Raw genomic sequence first — 18,522 nt, 5'->3', positions numbered from 1 at the left:
TATAAATACAATCGTTTTAGGCGATACGATACGTATCGATTTTCAAATATCGTATCGAAATATCGTATCGTCCCTCCGTCCGTATCGCGATATTCCGATACGATACGATACGTATCGCACATCACTCACTATTCACTACCATCAGCCTAGCCTCAGCCAGCTGTGATTGGAAACTTTACAGTACTGTCACCATTGACTATATATATAGTCAATGCTGTCACTCACTTCACTTCACTTCAGCATCAAATTCAATTCACAGAGAGAAGTAGAGGAACCGATTTTGCTTGTAGAAGTAGAAGCAGAACAGAACACATCTGTTTTAGAAGTGTCTGCTAGAGGTGATGTTATGTTATGGTTTTGAAGTGGGAAAACAAGTATTTCAAAATGTCAACACCATAAAGTTTCGTGAAAAATGTGTTTTATTCGTTTAGTGTGATTGTGTTGTGACAAACTCAAGGTCCAAAGACATGTATTTTGGTAAAACTGATCAGGGGTTTCCCATACATTGTTAGTTTCAGAGTGTTATTTGTTACTTATTGTAGCCTAGTTACTTATTGTTGCTATTTGAACATGGCAAATGTCACTGGCCCTCCTTCCCTTGATTCCGAATATGACGAGTATCTTGCCATACCAGACATAGATGATGATGGAACACCATACACTGTTACAGATGGTTTGGGAGGAAAATGTGATCTTGATGATATCCCACTTGGTAAGTTTTTCTTTTGTAAGTTAAATCAATTGTTTGTATAGCCTATATGCTACTAAGTTAACATGAGCTATTTAAAACCTGTAGAAGAATGGTTATGGCGAGCGCTAAAATAGTTTAAGCCCAATAACTTAAAACATCTTTAAATGAAACTCACAAAATAGTTTATCACCTTTGCCATCTAATCCTCCCAGAACTTATCCTAAATGTAAATACTGTAGGTAACTATTGTGGTAGGCTACCTAATTAAAATGTTTTAAGTAAGTTTAGCCTACAACAATTGACCTAAGTTATTGAAATTTCTTTCAATAAATTTTGTTTTAGGCCCTATGTTTATTTAAATTTTATTAGTTGTGCAATCATCAAGCCTATATTTATTCAAGGTTTTCAAGTCATATATAACTTAAAGGTAACTTACCTATGCAAGATTTAGTGCAATACAGTAGGCTATCAGGCTTATTTTAGTCGATAAATCTATTATTTAAGCCTTGTGTGCATTTAGGATCACGAGCTCTTCCATTCAAAAATGTACACTTGCCACCTATCAAGTTTAAGTCACCTCATAGAAGAATATTCATTTCTAATGAAGAGATAGAACTGCAATTTACAGATTACGAAAGAAGTGTCACTACTCATCTTCTGAATCCTAACCTGTGAGTAATGAGAATATTTACAGCTTGTATTATCTAGGCATTTAATGGTGGAGAGTCATCCAAAAAGTGATCCTTGGAGGTTGTTCTATTTAATTCCAGTCCTGATCACTGACTGCAAGAGTATGGATTAAAAATGCTACCGTACCGAATTTATTAAACAAGATAAGCCCCTAATTTAGGTTCGGTTTTAAATTCTGATTAGACAGAATTTGAATTTTTGTCAAATATTTTATAAAAAAAAATCCTAGGCCTACCTTTTTATTCAAGTACGGAGTTAGTTTTTAGCTACGCACATCATTCAAGAACCAATATATTAGGTAACTAGAAAATTAACATGAAATCACTTTAAATTAGCCTGATAGGCTAAATCTAATGAAAATATTTTTTAAAAACGTTTCAGTTTTCATACAAATTAGTGTCTGTTAAAGCTTGTGTCCTAAATAATATCTTATGTGACAGATCTACAATCTTCATGTCACAAACAATATATGATCTGTAATTAGGCCTAGTTGAAGTTTTTTTTGTTTCAGCTTGTTTGATATTAACAATAAAATAAAAACTCTGTGATACCGTAAAGTGAAAGAGCAACAAGGCTAAGCTGTATTTTGCCATCTTCACTGAATTGCTTCTTATATTGCCCTTGAGCATTCATTCTTGTTTGCTTTAAGAGGCACATATTTGGGTATATGGTTGAATTTTACTTCTTTTCAAATGAAAAAAAACCATACTGTCGCAGAAAAAGGGAACGTTAAAATAATTGATAATGTGAAATCAATTAGGTGTACTATAGAGTGTTAGAATAACCACTTGTTGCAACGTTATGGAAGTAGGTAACCCTAACGTTTTGAATTTGCAAAGTAAATGTTGTAAATGCTTATCAAGGTCATATTTACAGTAGAACAACTGATGATGTAAAAAGCAAACTTAAAGATGAGAGAAACTGAGTTATTTAACTTAGGATTTTTACGGGGTTTTAAGACAAGAAAGTGTTTGTCTTTAATAGTTTTCAAATAATTTGGAAAATGTGTACCAACAATATCCAATCTCTGTAGTCAAAGTATTTAACAATATTTTCAATTATGAATATTGTTCATTAAAAAGAATCATCTCATCATTATTATACCTAGGTACTATCAGTGGCGTAACATATTTTTTTCGGTCCTCCTGCAAACTTATTTTTTGGAACCCCTTTCATGAGTTATTTTTAGACCACCGATACAAAACATAATCAAACAGATTCATCATAATGTAGTAGTAAATAAATGATGGGTACCGGTATAGTATTCTATACATTGGTATTTTAGTCATGGGTTTGATGATAAAGTTACATTACCGGTACTTCATCATTATATCAGTATCAGTATTTGTAAAAGTTTTTAAATAAAATAAAAATACCTTATTTTTTTATCCGTAGGCCTATGTATTATGATTTTTTATTTTTTAAGTTATAATGTATTTTAAATTTCATATCATGGAGGTTTTATAATTTATTACACATGTTATCAATTATTCATTCGGTTAGTTTTTATCGATGGTAATAATTAACTCATACACTAATAAAGTGTGTTGGTATAATAGATTGACGTACCTTGATCACAGGCTAAAATAGCCAATTGCATTTTTTTAAATGTTGTCTTTGTATGGATTTCAAGCGTTGACCTTACCAACATAGGTATGACTTTAGTATTGATTAATTGTGAGGTAAAATAAGATATAGGCTAACAAACAAAGCTACTAGAGTAGCAATATGTTGTATTTAACAATTTAACTTAGGCTAATACAATTAATAATAGGGCAAAACTAAAATTGTAATAATACAATATTAAAAGCCCCGCAGTCAACGTTCATGTCTCCAGGCTCCAGGAAACTTAACTTAATGTTTCAAAATGTTTGCAGACATAAGCTGTGTACGCAAGCACAGAGAAGTAAAATACTTCTCTGTGAGGAAAGTTAGATTGCATACCTAATCAATGACTCACGTTATAAAACGTTAAATTTGTACTTTAGTTCGTTATTACTGAATAGGCCTAACCAAACTAGACGATAACAACATATTATTAATAGCATTAATGTTAATACTTATCAATAAATCAATGTTAATGGTATTACTTCATCAATACATAAAATAATTGATAATACATTGCAATAAGAATAAACTCCAATATTTCACCCCACTCGTCTCAAGCAAGGGCCTCTTTGCTCGCCGGTTTCCGTGCTCCATTTCCAGCTCACCGGTTCGTGGGCCCCCCCACATTGCGGGCCCTTCTGTTACGCCTCTACCTACCATAAGACAGATACGCACACCTAGATGCATATTTTAAGCTGAATATCCTATGCGTGCTAGGTGAGTTGATGGATGGAGGAGATGATCTTTGTAGCTTTGTTACTTCATTAGCCAGGCTCATTTACCTAAAGCCCAATGATCAGGGCGATGTGTTCATTCCAAAATTACTGGCTATAAGTTTTTTATTAGTTAAACATTTGTTTTTATTTATTATTGTTTATATGATACAGTTACATACTAGAATTGTGATTAAGTAAAGTAAAATTGACTTACTTCATGTGTTACATTATTAAAATATCTAACAAATGATGACAAGAATAATGGAAGATTGAGAAAAAATAGCAGAAGATGTAGGCCTAAATAATGTTACGAAATTTAAATCATTGCGAAGACCAGTCAAGTTTCAGCTTGGAAATGTAAAGAAGTTATGTGGGGACATAAGAACATTTTCTATCAATGAAATCAAAACTAGACTTGACTTGTTAGCTAAGATTAACCCTTTGAGTGCCAACGTCCGGGGAACCGGACGTTTTTAAAACGAGCCAAAAGTGCCGACGTCCGGCCGACCGGACGTTTTTAGAACGAGCCAAAAGTGCCAACGTCCGGCTGACCGGACGTTTCGTAATGATCGAACAGTTGTCATAACAACCGAATGGATACTCGGATTCTTTTAACCCATATATTAACATTGAGTCGAAAGTTACTAGATGCAATACATCGATTTTCGTTGGTCGAAATATCGAAAATTCGATTTTTACGAAATTTTAACCTAAAAATCGCCAGATCGCGTTCGGCATTTTTAGCGCGACCTTAGGGAAAAATCATCGGCATTTTTTGAGCGTTACTTTTATTTCTCGCCTGGCACTCTAAGGGTTAAATCAAAGTATGACCTAATTCAAGACAAGATCGACTTCTATACAGAAGAAGATTTAGAACATGAGCTGACATAGAGAAAGTATTGAAATCATGCCGATTGATACAAAAACAAGATTAATGGATGCCCAAATGATTCATATGCCTAGTATACAGCATAACTATATTCCTAATCAAAATGATTGTATCAATTCAAATCTACATACTAATACACCAATTCCAGGCCTTCCTACTTCAAATTTGAGTTTGCTCCTTACGATGAAAGAGAAAACTTTTCTAATTTTGCCAGAAAAATGGAGGTTTTTTTGACTTTGAAAGATATCAATGATTCTAAATTAAAGACTTTTACACTTTTACATGCCTTGACAACCTCTTTTACATCAGAAACTATACGACCTGTGTACACCAGACAATCCTATGAATAAAGAGTATGAAGAGCTTGTAACCTTACTTGGCAACTTTCTAGATCCTAATAAAAGTATTTTGGCTTTACAACACACATTTATAAGTCGAATATAAGAAGATGGAGAACAAATTTCGAATTTTTCTACAGAACTAAAAAGGCTATCAACGAACTGCAAATTTATTACAAAGCTTGTGGAATGTTTGTATTAGATATGCTATTACGACTACAACTCATACGGGGACATAATGACAAGGACATAAAAACTCAGCTGCTACAAAAATGTGACCACAGACAATTCGTAGAAATCCTTAATACAGCTACTACGATGGAACTTTCAAAACAGGAAAGTCCTATGATATGTCAAAAGTGTGGAAACTTAGACATAAATCCACCAAAGTCTAATGGACGATTTCACGGATCCAGAACAAAATTAAACATCACAGGATCTTATACAAATAGTAAATTTCGTGTAACAGATTTTGAGTCACTGAAAGGGAAATGCTACCAATGTAGGAATGTAAACCATAGAGTGAATGTTTGTCCAATGATTGATGAAACCTGTAACACCTGTGGAAAGATGGGACATATTTCAAGAGTGTATGTCTAAGTTAATATAAAATCAGTAAAGGACAAGTTCATTACACTGAAAATAATAACATTTCTGAAGATAACATCCATGAAATAAGTTTACTGTCCGACAAAAAGAAGGATGACAAATTTCACATTGATATAAAAGTGAAAGGTAAAATTGTAACTTTTGAGTTGGATACTGGAGCATCACTTACATCATTTTCTTATGAAGATTACAAAAGACTATTTCACTCCAAAAGACTTCACTCTAAGTACTCATAAAGGGTTGTTCAAAGTAAATAGACTGATGTTTGGGGTCAAGGTTGCTCCATCCCTGTGGCAAAAGTTAATGGATTCTTTACATAAAAAGTAAAATTGAGTTACTACGTTTAAGTTTTACATTATTAAAATATCTAACAAAGGGACAGCTGGGTACAGTTTCGAATTATCAAAAAAAGATACCAACTTTACTCAGGATTAAATTGGCAACCTTATGATTTCGATGAGAGCACTATAACCACTCAGCTACTCAGTTAACTATCGATTAAAGTTTGTACGTAGGTACCTACCAATATTTCCAATTCTTATATTGTTTTTACATGAAAATTAATTAGGTACCGTAAGGATTGCAAGTTTTAAAAGCAGCGTTGCTTCACATCTTTACAGTATAAAATAACTTGTAACACAAAAACACAACATAAATATTTGTGAACTAATGATTAGAAAAATAAATATATTATGAAAATTAAACCGGTAAACCAAAAAGATCAAATGCATTTCAATTAAATGTTCACTATCCACGGCCCCTTTGGATGGATATACCATGACCATATACAACCAAAGAGACAGTTTGTTTAGTGCTTACTCACAAAGTCTAAAATTGGAATTTGTGAATTTTAATCTGCACAAAATTGGAAAAAAATGTTAACATTAGGCATAGGGTACACATTAACATAACCAGAGCTGTTTTTGGGTGATAGTTTCTGATCATTATAATTAGGCTTTTGTTGTATTGTTGATATAAAAAAAAACTTTAATGTTTTACACAAATTGGACTTCTTTCCAACATTCTTTCTGATGGTCAAAACTCTTTTAGGAGGTCAAGTACTCCTTGGTACAAAAAACTAAGTATGTTTTTTACACAATCAATCAAATTCGTTTTTAAGAGGTTAGAGGTTTTTGACAGTTTAAAAGCTTTTGAGTACTATATTACTGAATCAATTATACCGTACATCAAGTATTGTATCAACTAATAATCTTCTTCTCACAGCCATTTAAGTACTTGACATTAAAATTAGCTTTTATCTTAAGTGATTGACACATGTATTATTTTACATTCTTGACTATTTTTGGTATACTGTTCTACTATTATCTTTGGCATTTTTAATTTCCGACCAAACTAAACAATGATTTTAATTAACTCCCAAAAGACGTAAAGACTTATGACTTATGATTGTCTTTAATAACCCATATTTTTCTTTATTATCTATACTATACAGTGAAATTCAACATAGTTGGGGCTAAGTTATGGTTTTGGTAGTTTAATCATTCACATGTGAGTGTAATATAAATCAAGATTTTAGAAAAGAACATATTGCAGTGGTAAACACATTTTTTATCGCACTTGAACATTGCTTGGCACAAAAATTACTTGTTTTTTACTTAAAATTTTATGATCAATAACAGGCTGTTAGACATTTGTAAGAATTGGCAGATTTTAACATATAAACTACATTTAACATATATACATTTAACATATATACATGTAACATCTATATATTTAATACTGTAAGCGAATCAGTCATCACGAAATATCTCAAGCTAGGAAAAAGCATGACTGTTGAGGATTCATTTTAAAACTGAAGTTTTACATATAATGCTCTCTATCTCAAATTTAAACGTAAAATACATATTTAGGAGCTAAACTATTTTGGGGTAACAACAATAATTTGTATATATTCATGATTACAATTACCTAAATTAAGTAATGATGTTTATAATTTCTTAATTTCCGCTGTCAAATCAAAACTTCAATGGGATTTCAAAATTTCTATCAGATTTCACAGTGATACTACAGACGAGTCAGATGTGATTGGCGTTTTGTCACAGGAAGTGACAGTTTTGAGATCAACGAGAAGGTCAACCGGTTGTTTGGTCATCAGCTGACATACTGAGGTCATCAGCAATGGTTGAGTTGTACAGCATTCTGGCCTAGCTCAGGCTGTAACAAGTTGTTTGGCATGTTTATTACCATCCCAACCAGTGTTTTGACTTACTCAGATAACAGATTCAGCCAGTTAACGAGTCACGGTTCAAATGATAATGTGCTGTAATAATTTCATACGCCTTGATAGAGGGGTTTAATTTATAGTTGAATATGCAGTGTAAACAAAACATTGCTACTGGGATGGGTAAGAAGCACCCAGTGCTCTAGGGATAGGTTCAATTCTTAGCATAATCATAAATATTTGAGGGGTTTGATCTGCTTTTCCTCAAAAGTGTTTAGTATTCTTTAACATGCATTACAACTAACAATATACAGTAAATGTATTTTGGAAATGAAAGAGTTTCTTTATATTTTTTCTTGCACTATTCAAGATCTTTAAAACCGCTAGCTACCACCAGTCAATATTTTCCCATGGATAATTTACTCTTTTAGACTTCTTGAATTTATTTCATTCCAATTTTATTATCATAATGCAGAATTTTACCAAAACAAATTAGGGCTATTCTGTCAACTGTTAGGAAAATTACTTTGCGTTCACTACAGAGTTTGGGACTTCTGTGCAAGGGACCTGTGTTCAAATCCTGCAAATCACCAATGCTTTTTAACAATGTGATAATATAGTTCAGAGCCAGTGTGGCTTTAGGTCAACCTATATGACTATTAAATAAACAAAAATAGGTCTTTCAGACGAGGAGAATTTTATCTGCTTTGGAGTACTCTCCACTAAAAGCCATGTGGTGATTATAATTTTCACCATACTCGAATCCCTTCCTCAATGTTTATTATCAGGAAAATCCCTGCACTGTGTGTATATTATCCTTGTATGGCTGAATGTGAGTAGTCGGGATGTGTTGTGGTGAGCTGTGAGTTGCAGTGAGAGTCGAGGTCACATAATGAGCTCAGCCAACGATTACTAACTCAGCATACCTCTGACATCACTCACCCCTCCCCCCCCCCCACTATAATAGTGACCCTGTAGTCTGTGGCATCCAATACTGTAGGATTGTGGTGAAAAGAATTGGTGTATGTTTTCAGGGAATTTGCAACACAAAAATGTTAAGATTTGATAATTGGACAGAATCTTAAATCATTAAAATAGTTAAGAATAAAAATGAAGGTCAACAGATTGATTAGACATTGATTCTAAAAGAAAGATATTGCGCTGAGAAAAGATGGATGAACTGTAAAAGAAGTCCTCTCTACAAAGACCATTTACAATTTAGAATCTACAACAGTTGATATGATTATACTAACCTCACTTCATGTACATAGTAAATTACATGGAATGAACATGATGAATGCCTTCGTTTTCACTATTTAAAATGCATAGAATTCATGAAAAATTACTTTAACCAAAACAACATTAGAAAAATCATTTTATAAATTTTGAGCCCCTAAAAGATTGGCCCTCTGGGCAGATATTTCTGCATGATTTTTTCCCTAAAAATTAGTAAACACATTTTACACCTACCTTAAAAATAAACAACCGTTCTTATAAGGTATTAACTTATAAATAATTTTCAATTATTGTATTAATGATTTGTTATCTTTTACAGTTGATGAAATTCCAGAATGTTTGAGAGATTTGCTTGGTAATATCTGAAAAAATGACCGATATAAAATTAATTTTAAAGTAAACAAAATCTTTGATTTTTGTCATTTGGCCTATACAAGTGTTTGATATTTTCAAATTGATGTGTACAGATATCTGCAACTAACTATGGCATTTAGATGACTTAGTAACCAAGTATTTTTTAAATAGTTTTTATACGTTTTAAAACCTCATAGATCAACAACAAAAATGTGTCTGCCAAAATAACCATTGCAGAAATTAAGAGAAATTTATTGAATTAAATGCAATTAAGTGCTTTATTATTGCTAAGAGTTTTTGCAGTCTACGTTTAAGTTTTTATCACATAACACCATTGTACCTTTGTGAATTGTGAACTTCAGTAGAAAATATGTTTAAAGGCTATTATAAATACCAAATGTTTGGTGAAAAATTTTTCTTAAAGTTTTTAAAACATTTTTATCTTTAGCTACACTATTGAGCTGAGGCACGGAGACTTCACATGGACTTTGAAGAAGCGATATAAACACTTCCACCAACTCCATCAACAGTTGAGGTTATTTAGGTAAATAGAAATTTAATTGTTATGCAGGATTATTATTTTGTGCTTCTGAATTTTGGCATTACAGTCTAGGTGCTCCCTATGAAATCTCATAATTCCAAAATATCTGTATAGAAGTAGAAGGCTACTTGGTGGACTAGACTGCAGCCAATGTTATCAGTAGTTATCTAGCAGCTCTGTGAATTGTGTAACCTTGACACACCTTTGATGACCTTCCATATCTTGTCCATGACTTCCAGTCCCCCCACCCACCCCGTCCCCCTCATCAGGCCCCTAAGATGTACAACTTCTCATACAACCAAGATCATATGCTTTAATTTCATTTAGTTATTCAAGTGTTTGAAAATTTCCATCCAAATAATTCATTGTTAACTGATAGTAGAAAGGGTACTTTTCAATTAAATTTCTAGATTCTACTAAATAAGTAATCATATTTTATACATAAATGAAACTATACTAGCTTTCACCTAAATTGACCAAACATAAAAAACAAAATTAAAGGATTAAGAACGTTTGGGATTATCAAGGTAAAATGGACAACTTTTGAATCTTGAAAAGTTATGATATTTTTAATAGATCCCTAGAAAGAGATCACTTTCTTGCTATATGGTTGACCTCTTTTTATTTACTAACAAAAAATAGGCTAATAATATTATGTTAAAGAAATATACTGCTGTATCTCATCAAAAATGACACTGTAGGGGGGTTATAGGGCTAAACATTTGTTAATTGTTAATTAATCAAATACACAGTATCCATTTTTGATCATGATTATGGTGATTTCATTATGGTGACCAAACATTTGTTTTCAACACCTATAATGTTTACGGCAAACTATGTGTTTTATTAAAATATGTGTCACTGATTCAAAACTTTTAAGAAAGCCTTTTGACATCAGTCTGAGACGAAATCTTAACAATAAACTTTATCTACAATGTAATAACAGGATTATGGTGGACACGACCTTGCACTTCTCTTTAACAACTCAAGATAAAACTAAAGACAAGAAATTATGACTATACTTTCTGGAACTCCTAGTCTTACTCCCTAGCTCAGGGGTGCCCACAAGGGGGGGCTGTGACGCAGACTGCGTCATTGAAATTCTTGGGGGGGGGGGCTCAAAAAATTCAAATTGGGGGGGGGGGGGGGTGGCTAAAGCTAATTGTCGTGTTCAACGTGACGACAATCCAAAATATATTACGAAGTCGCCAGATAGAAAGTGGATTAATTAATGACAATAGTTATATTATTGAGTTCAATTAGTTAAAATAGGATTTTAGGATTCGTGTAGGAAGTTATTATTTAAGATTAGCAAGACGTGAGATCTAAGAGGGAGGGCGCGGAATGGCTCAACTGCTGTGATAGATAAAAGATAACGCGTGGTACAGACACGTCCAGCTACACCGCGACTTAGCACAGAACGCTTTTATTTATTTATTTATTTATTTCCAACGGCAGCAGCCAATTTACAAAGAAAAACAGCTTTTTTGACATAAAGCTCGTTAAAATGCAATCAAGTAGCATGCTACAATACTTTAAACTATTGTTTAGATACTCGATTACCTGAGTTAATAGGGAGAGGGGGGGTAATGAAAAATACGGTTAATCCAATATATTATAAAAACAGATGACAAACTCATTAAAACGCTGTAAACAGCCATTTACGTCACGATTATCATTTTTATATACAAAATTCAATATTGCACAATCATTATTATTGCACAATCATTATTATTGTGCAATAACATTATTATTGTAAATTTCAAATCATTTATCTTGGTTCAGTTGTACAAACGGCAACGTTTAATATTATAGCTAACTCAAACTCAACTTATCACTAGCCAAACATTGCATTGCTATAAATAACGTAAATATTAAAGGAACCTTTAGAAAGTGTTATAAGGTACTGCTCATGATAGAAAGATAGGCTACCGATAGGTGCTGTATCACAGCATAGGAATTGATAGATAAGTAATAAAAAAGTGTAAAATTATATTTAGAGATAATTAAAACACTCTTAAAAAAGAATGTAACGAGAACAATCTTGTTACGGCACTGTATTCTTTTTCTTTGTTCTTTAATAGGTTTCTCTTCAATTCATACACAAATTCAACAAGTCGCCATATTTAGGCCTACTCATTGGCCAATCACAGCCTTACTAAAGTTAAAATTACCATGGTTACTAATCACTCAATCACAGTTTACTAAGCATTATATCGTCATCATTCCCCAGCTGTTGTATCTGACATCTGTTGTAACATAGCGCACAGCAGACAGAAGTGTAAAACGGAGCAGACGATTGTTGGCGCAAGCGTTGTTTCCATTTAATTTTCATCAAAGGAGCTGTGATGTTTCAAAAGGGAGGGAGAGGGGATCGTTATATCGAGAAAAGACGCTGACAATTCGTTAAGCAGAGGTTACGAACGCTATATGGATATTCTGGCAATAAAAAATTCCTTAAATTGTGGTGACTTATAAAACTCTAATTTTATTTATATAGAAAGATAAGTTTTCCAGTCCTGTACAACACTGATTCACGGTCTTTTCCCTGTAATCAAAATTCAAGTACAACCTGATACACACAGAATCTCCGGTTCCCGACCTGGATGATGGCTCTAGTTATTTAATTTAATTTACAGTTATATATTAGTACCCGTGATAAATCAAACCCAGTATGTAAGCCAAATCACACACGGTTATTAATCTCACTTGGTTTTGGATTTGCTTACAAACGTGATCGTAAATGGTTACAAACGTGATCGGAAATGGTTAGGGCCTACACAGTATTTGTCAACAACATTTATGTAAACATATCAGTGACAGCTAGGAAAAGGAATCTTTATCAAAACAGCAGTTTGTAATTTCTAAATTCTCTTAACAGACTATTAGTGTTCCGTATTCAAGCATCTACGCAACCTAGGTGAATCCAGACTTCATTCATATTTTGTTCTGACCCTTGCCCTGTCACGTGATGTCTGGCAATTTCCCCCATTCCTCATGTACTCTTCAACCCGGCATCATGTTCTCGCCATTTTCCCTAGTTTTGTATTATAATATTCCCCTACTCTATTTGTGGCATATAAATTGAACTTATATTATCGTATGTTTATCTTATGTATTTATTTGTGACACACCTAACAAAAAAGTGAACTGAATAGTTAAAAACTGTATTCAAACTGTTCTTGGTGCAACTACCGGTCGCGTACGCGAAAGCTGGCCAGCAAACATCAAGTGCGTCAACGGTCTACTAGACATCACTTCAGTAAAAAGGAAGGTACCAAATCACATTTCTTCCTATTTAAAAGTTTATTATTTTGTGCTCACAGTGTGTCTCTAAAGCTGATCTTAACATAATATATCTCACATCCCTCATTTTTTATACAGTCCACCATATCGAAGTTTACCCCCCATTCGCTGGTCCTGTCGAGCCGGACTACATTTGCCAATTAAAATATAATTGATACAGTACAATAATTTATTTCTCAAATGAATGTTTATGATCAGTGTCACATCCCTAACTGGTAATATTTTGTCTTTTGAAACATTATTACGAACAATTTTAATGTCCATTCCTGTTTCATACCAGACAATTATTTTCATGTTCAATTTTGTCACTGCCACCTAAATCACGTCAAGTTAGGCCTACCTAGTTTGTCTTGAAATAAATCAAGCGTAGAACATTTTTAGGATTGAATATTTATTCACATCTCATCCATAAAATCCTTTTAAATAATAAGGTCTCACAATCAATTCAGTCTTATTATTTGGGTTTATAAATAAAATTGCAAAGTTAGTTAGTAGTTATTTCCCTGAAATATTCTATCCCATTGTCCGCCATTTTGCAACAACGTTCTGTCCTTTGCGATACACCTTGGTAGTTGGTAGTTCTCAACTTCGCCAACAGATCGCTCTGCGCTACATGGCAACCAATTACCTACAAGATTAGTGAAACGGTGGAACTGAGGACGAACCAATCACCTGTCTGCTATTAAACTGAAAACTCAACTCATCAAAACTCTGTTCATCTACATCAGCTGTTTGTTTAAATATAACCCGATATTGAATTGAAACATATCAACATAACCTGCAAGTTTGTTTATGTTGTTGAAAAATGAAGACATTATTTATTTAATCAAATACTAATTGAAAAGGGTCCTGAACTGGAGAAAACTGGTAATTATTGTTATTGCTATGCTCTCTTTATTCATTATTGTAAATATTATTGTCAACAGAGATTATTGGTGATAATAACAAATTGATAATTGACTTCACTTTACTATTGAAGTTGAATTGCAAATTGATTTATGCACTTCAGTAGGCCTAGATTTATGAGATCATTATTAATTTAAGATTTTGGGCTATTTTATGAAAACTCATCTATTCTTGTTGTGTGTTATTTAATTTGTTTGTTCATGATGAGATTCACTACCCTACAAAGAAAAGCAAAACTTGTTAAAAACAGGTTTCAGAAAATAAATAAATATTTGTCAAACCAACTTCCTCGAACTGAAGGTCAAGAATTGACTCCTGCTAATATACAGCGTTTACACAATTATAATGAGGAGGTCAGAGATCTATTTACTGACTTTAAAACTTTATTTAATAGAGTTGTGACTGATGACCCTGCTTCTGATTGTGATGAGGAGGAATCATTTTCAATGCATGATGAACTTTCTGACTTGTATGTAGCCCTTATAAGTGACATTAAAGTTCTTTTGCCAGTTGAACCTGTTGTAACACCTACTCCACCTCCAGCTTCTCTGCGCCTGCCTAAATTTGAGTTGCCTAAATTTAGTGGTAACTATGAAGAGTGGGTTAGTTTCTATAATATTTTTGAAGCCTCTGTCAATGCGAATAATTCTGTCTCCCCAGTGAATAAGTTTCAGTATTTGCTTAGTGCCCTGAGTGGTGAGCCCTTAGACTTGGTTAAGAGTCTTAATATTACTCCTGAAAACTATGTGGTAGCCCTTCGACTTCTCAAGGATCGCTATGAAAACAAGAGACGTATTGTCACTCAGCTCGTTACAAAAATTCTGGATTTGTCGCCCATTACTAGTGGTTCGCTTAAGAGCTTGCAATCATTTCTCACTGTATATAAGGAAAATACTCAAGCTTTGAAAAACTTAAATCATGACATTACAACTGAAAACACCCTGTTAGTCTTAACACTTTTAAAGAAGATCCCAGCTGATATTAGAAAATCTTTTGAAGACTCTCGCGCCTTAAACAATGAGATCCCTCTTGTTAATGATTTAATGACCTTTCTTGAAATGGAATTCAAACGTTTAGAAGGTGCTAGTATTTGTCTCAGTTCACCATCTACCTCAAAGTATTCCACTGGCCTAAAGTGTCCTACAAACATAACTAGGCCTAATAAGTTTACGCGTGAAAGTAAGCCACATTTCACCAACCATACAAAAACTGCTCTTGTCGCCACAACCAACTCTTGTAGATTTTGTCAAGCTGCAGATCACAACATATACAAGTGTCAAAATTTCCTAGCTAGAAGTGTGAGTGAAAGATCTGAGTTTATTCGCAAGAATAGGATTTGTACAAACTGCCTCGGTTATCTTCATAACACAATCAACTGCCCCTCAAGTAAAGTGTGTCAGATTTGCTCCAAACATCACCATACTCTATTGCATGAGCCCACACGTAGTTCACTTCAGTCACAGTCAAGCTATCAAACTAAGTTGTCTCCTCAAAATAAGACCTACACACCTAATTCATCTTCAAAGAATACAACAACTATTAATCCTACTGCTTCTACAAACGTTAACGCTTTTGTAGGATTGTCTAGTCAACTCAATCCAACTAAAACCACAATCCTTCTTGGTACATGTTTAGTTCATGTCTCTTCACAACATGGTCAACATACTGTACTCCGTGCTGTGCTCGACTCCGCTGCCCAACTTACCCTTATATCAGAGAAAGCTATTCAACTCATCAACGCCCCACGTACTCGACTCCATGATGAAATAAAAGGAATCTCTGGTGCAGTTATTAATTCTAGAGGTATCGTACATGTCAACATGTCTGCGATCAATGGAAATCCTTTGGCTAAAAACCATCCTTGTATGGTTTTGAGTAGTATCACATCACCCCTGCCTCAGATACCAGTTTCACACCAGGTTAAGGAATCTTTGAAACATTTTATCCTAGCCGATCCCTGTTTCGATCAGCCTGGAGAGATAGATTTACTTATCGGTGCAGACTTATTTGCCCTAACCCTCACAGGCGAACAGCATAGATTAGGACAAAATTTACCTCAAGCTCTTGGAACCATTTTTGGTTTTGTTGTGATGGGCCTCGCTCCTGTAGCCTCTGTAGCAGGAAACTCATCAAACACATTTCCCATCTCACTCTTGACAACTCATGATTTGGACCTTCATAATTCACTTCAAAAATTCTGGACGCTAGAAGAACCCCCAATACGGATCAAGGCTCAGACTGAGGAAGATACCCTCTGTTTACAACATTTTGAAAACACCCATAGACGTGATGACTCAGGTCGTTACATAATCGAGCTGCCCAAGAAACCAAATCATTCCCCTCTTGGTGAATCTTGTACCAAAGCACAATTGAGACTTAGCTCGATGGAAAGGAAATTCTCTAATCAACCCGAGTTACAAAGGCTCTATTCTGAATTTATGGATGACTACATTGAATCAGGTCATATGACTATTTGTAAAGAACCTCCCACCTCTGAATACTATTATTTGCCTCACCACGGTGTCTTCAAGGAGAATCCCCCGAATTCAAAAATACGTGTTGTTTTTGACGGCAGCGCTAAAACTACTAATGGCATATCATTGAACGACATTCTCATGCCTGGTCCCAAACTTCAAAATGATATCAGTGATGTTTTATTGTATTTTAGATGTCATAAAATTGTATTCACCTGTGACATACGTCAAATGTATCGTCAGATCTTGGTTTCTGATAAGGACAAAAGTTATCAAATGATATACTGGCGTGCTAGTCCAGATGATCCACTCCAAACGTACAAACTCAATACAGTTACATATGGGCTTAATTGTTCCCCTTTTATTGCAATCAAAACCTTGCACCAGCTAGTTTTGGACGAAGGTCAACCATACCCACAAGCTTCTGATATCTTGACCAAGTCTATCTTCTATGATGATATTATAGCTGGAGCTGAAGATCTCGATAAAGCTATGTCAGCTCAAAATGAACTGAAAACATTGCTGTCTAAAGGCGGTTTTGAACTCCGTAAGTGGATCAGTAATGCACCCCAACTCTTGGATCAGATTCCAGTCGAACACAAAGAATCACCAGTGGAGTTGACTGATGGTAGTGAGGCCTTCTACAGTGTATTGGGTTTAAGATGGACCCCAGAGACAGACATGCTCTCATACAAAGTAAAGAATGTTGAAGTAGGCCACTTGCTAACCAAGAGAATGATTCTCTCAACAATCGCTAAACTCTATGATCTCCCAGGATTTCTCACACCTGTAATATTTTGGGCTAAAACACTCATTCAATATCTTTGGACCACAGGTCTAAAATGGGATGATCCAATTCAAGATGAGATAAGAACAAAATGGATTTCCTTTTTAGAAGAACTACCCGTGATCCAAAACCTAAGGATCCCACGTTACATCTTTACCTCAACTCATAAGCTTGCAGAACTTCATGGTTTCAGCGATGCTTCGGAGAAAGGATATGCTGCAGTAGTCTACCTCCGTGTGATCAACTTATCGAATGATGTTAAAATTAATCTGATAATGGCCAAATCTAAAGTCGCCCCACTAAAAAGAGTATCTCTGCCTCGTCTCGAACTGTGCGGTGCTCACCTACTTGGAAAGCTCCTGCAATACTGTTCAAATCTTCTTTCGTCCCACATTAAGATTGATTCGATGTATGCATGGTGTGACTCTACCATTGTTCTTACATGGATACGCACTCACCCCTATCGCTTAAAAGTTTATGTGGCCAACCGTGTCTCAGAACTACAAGAATTAATCTCTCCTGAATCATGGCATTACGTCAAGTCCCTAGACAACCCAGCAGATTGTGCAACCCGAGGACTCTCCCCATCTCAACTCTTAAGCCACCAATTGTGGTGGAAGGGACCTGAATGGTTATACTTGTCATCAGATCTTTGGCCAAAGCCCGAATTCAGTTTAATCACTGATCAAGACACTCTTGAAGTCAAACCAAATCCCTTGAATGTCCTAGTTAACGTTGAAAAGTTAGAAAATTACAGATTTGATTTACTTGAAAAATTCTCATGCTTTAGAAAACTTGTAAATGTCACTGCTTATGTTCTACGATTCATCCATAATATTTGTGGGAACGCCCGACTAGCTGGACAACTTAGTTATAAAGAGATCTCTTCTGCTAAAATGAATCTCTTCAAACTCATTCAAATTTCATCTTTCAAGGATGACATCACAGCTCTGAAAAAGGGCACTCAGTGCAGCTTAAGACTGGCTCGGTTATCACCTTACATTGACGATAACGGTTTGGTAAGAGTAGGCGGTAGGTTGAAACATTCAAACCTTACTCAAGATGCCAAATACCCAATCCTGTTACCTAAATCTCATAATGTTGTAAAACTGTTGGTCATGCACTATCATCTCAAATATTTACACGCAGGCCCTCAGTTGCTGCAATCGATCCTCACTCAAGAAGTATGGATATT

At 34.5% G+C, this 18,522-nt stretch overlaps 1 protein-coding gene across 1 annotated transcript in view; it reads left to right on the top strand.

The window, feature by feature from the left end:
- The first annotated feature begins 211 nt into the window (after window positions 1–211).
- Window positions 212–18,522, top strand: part of LOC128989710 (phospholipase D1-like) — an 87,101-nt gene continuing 68,790 nt past the window's right edge. The window contains exons 1-3 of the mRNA XM_054411713.1: window positions 212–712; window positions 1,212–1,362; window positions 9,762–9,857. Coding sequence (XP_054267688.1) covers window positions 571–712; window positions 1,212–1,362; window positions 9,762–9,857 — 389 coding nt within the window. The 5' untranslated portion in view covers window positions 212–570. The remainder of the gene's footprint in view (window positions 713–1,211; window positions 1,363–9,761; window positions 9,858–18,522) is intronic.

The sequence above is a fragment of the Macrosteles quadrilineatus genome, unplaced genomic scaffold (genome assembly GCF_028750875.1).
Source record: "Macrosteles quadrilineatus isolate MER2022 unplaced genomic scaffold, UCM_ALF_1.0 Scaffold_3__2_contigs__length_128488019, whole genome shotgun sequence".
NCBI lineage: Eukaryota > Metazoa > Arthropoda > Insecta > Hemiptera > Cicadellidae > Macrosteles > Macrosteles quadrilineatus.
This window is presented reverse-complemented; position numbering and strand designations above follow the sequence as displayed.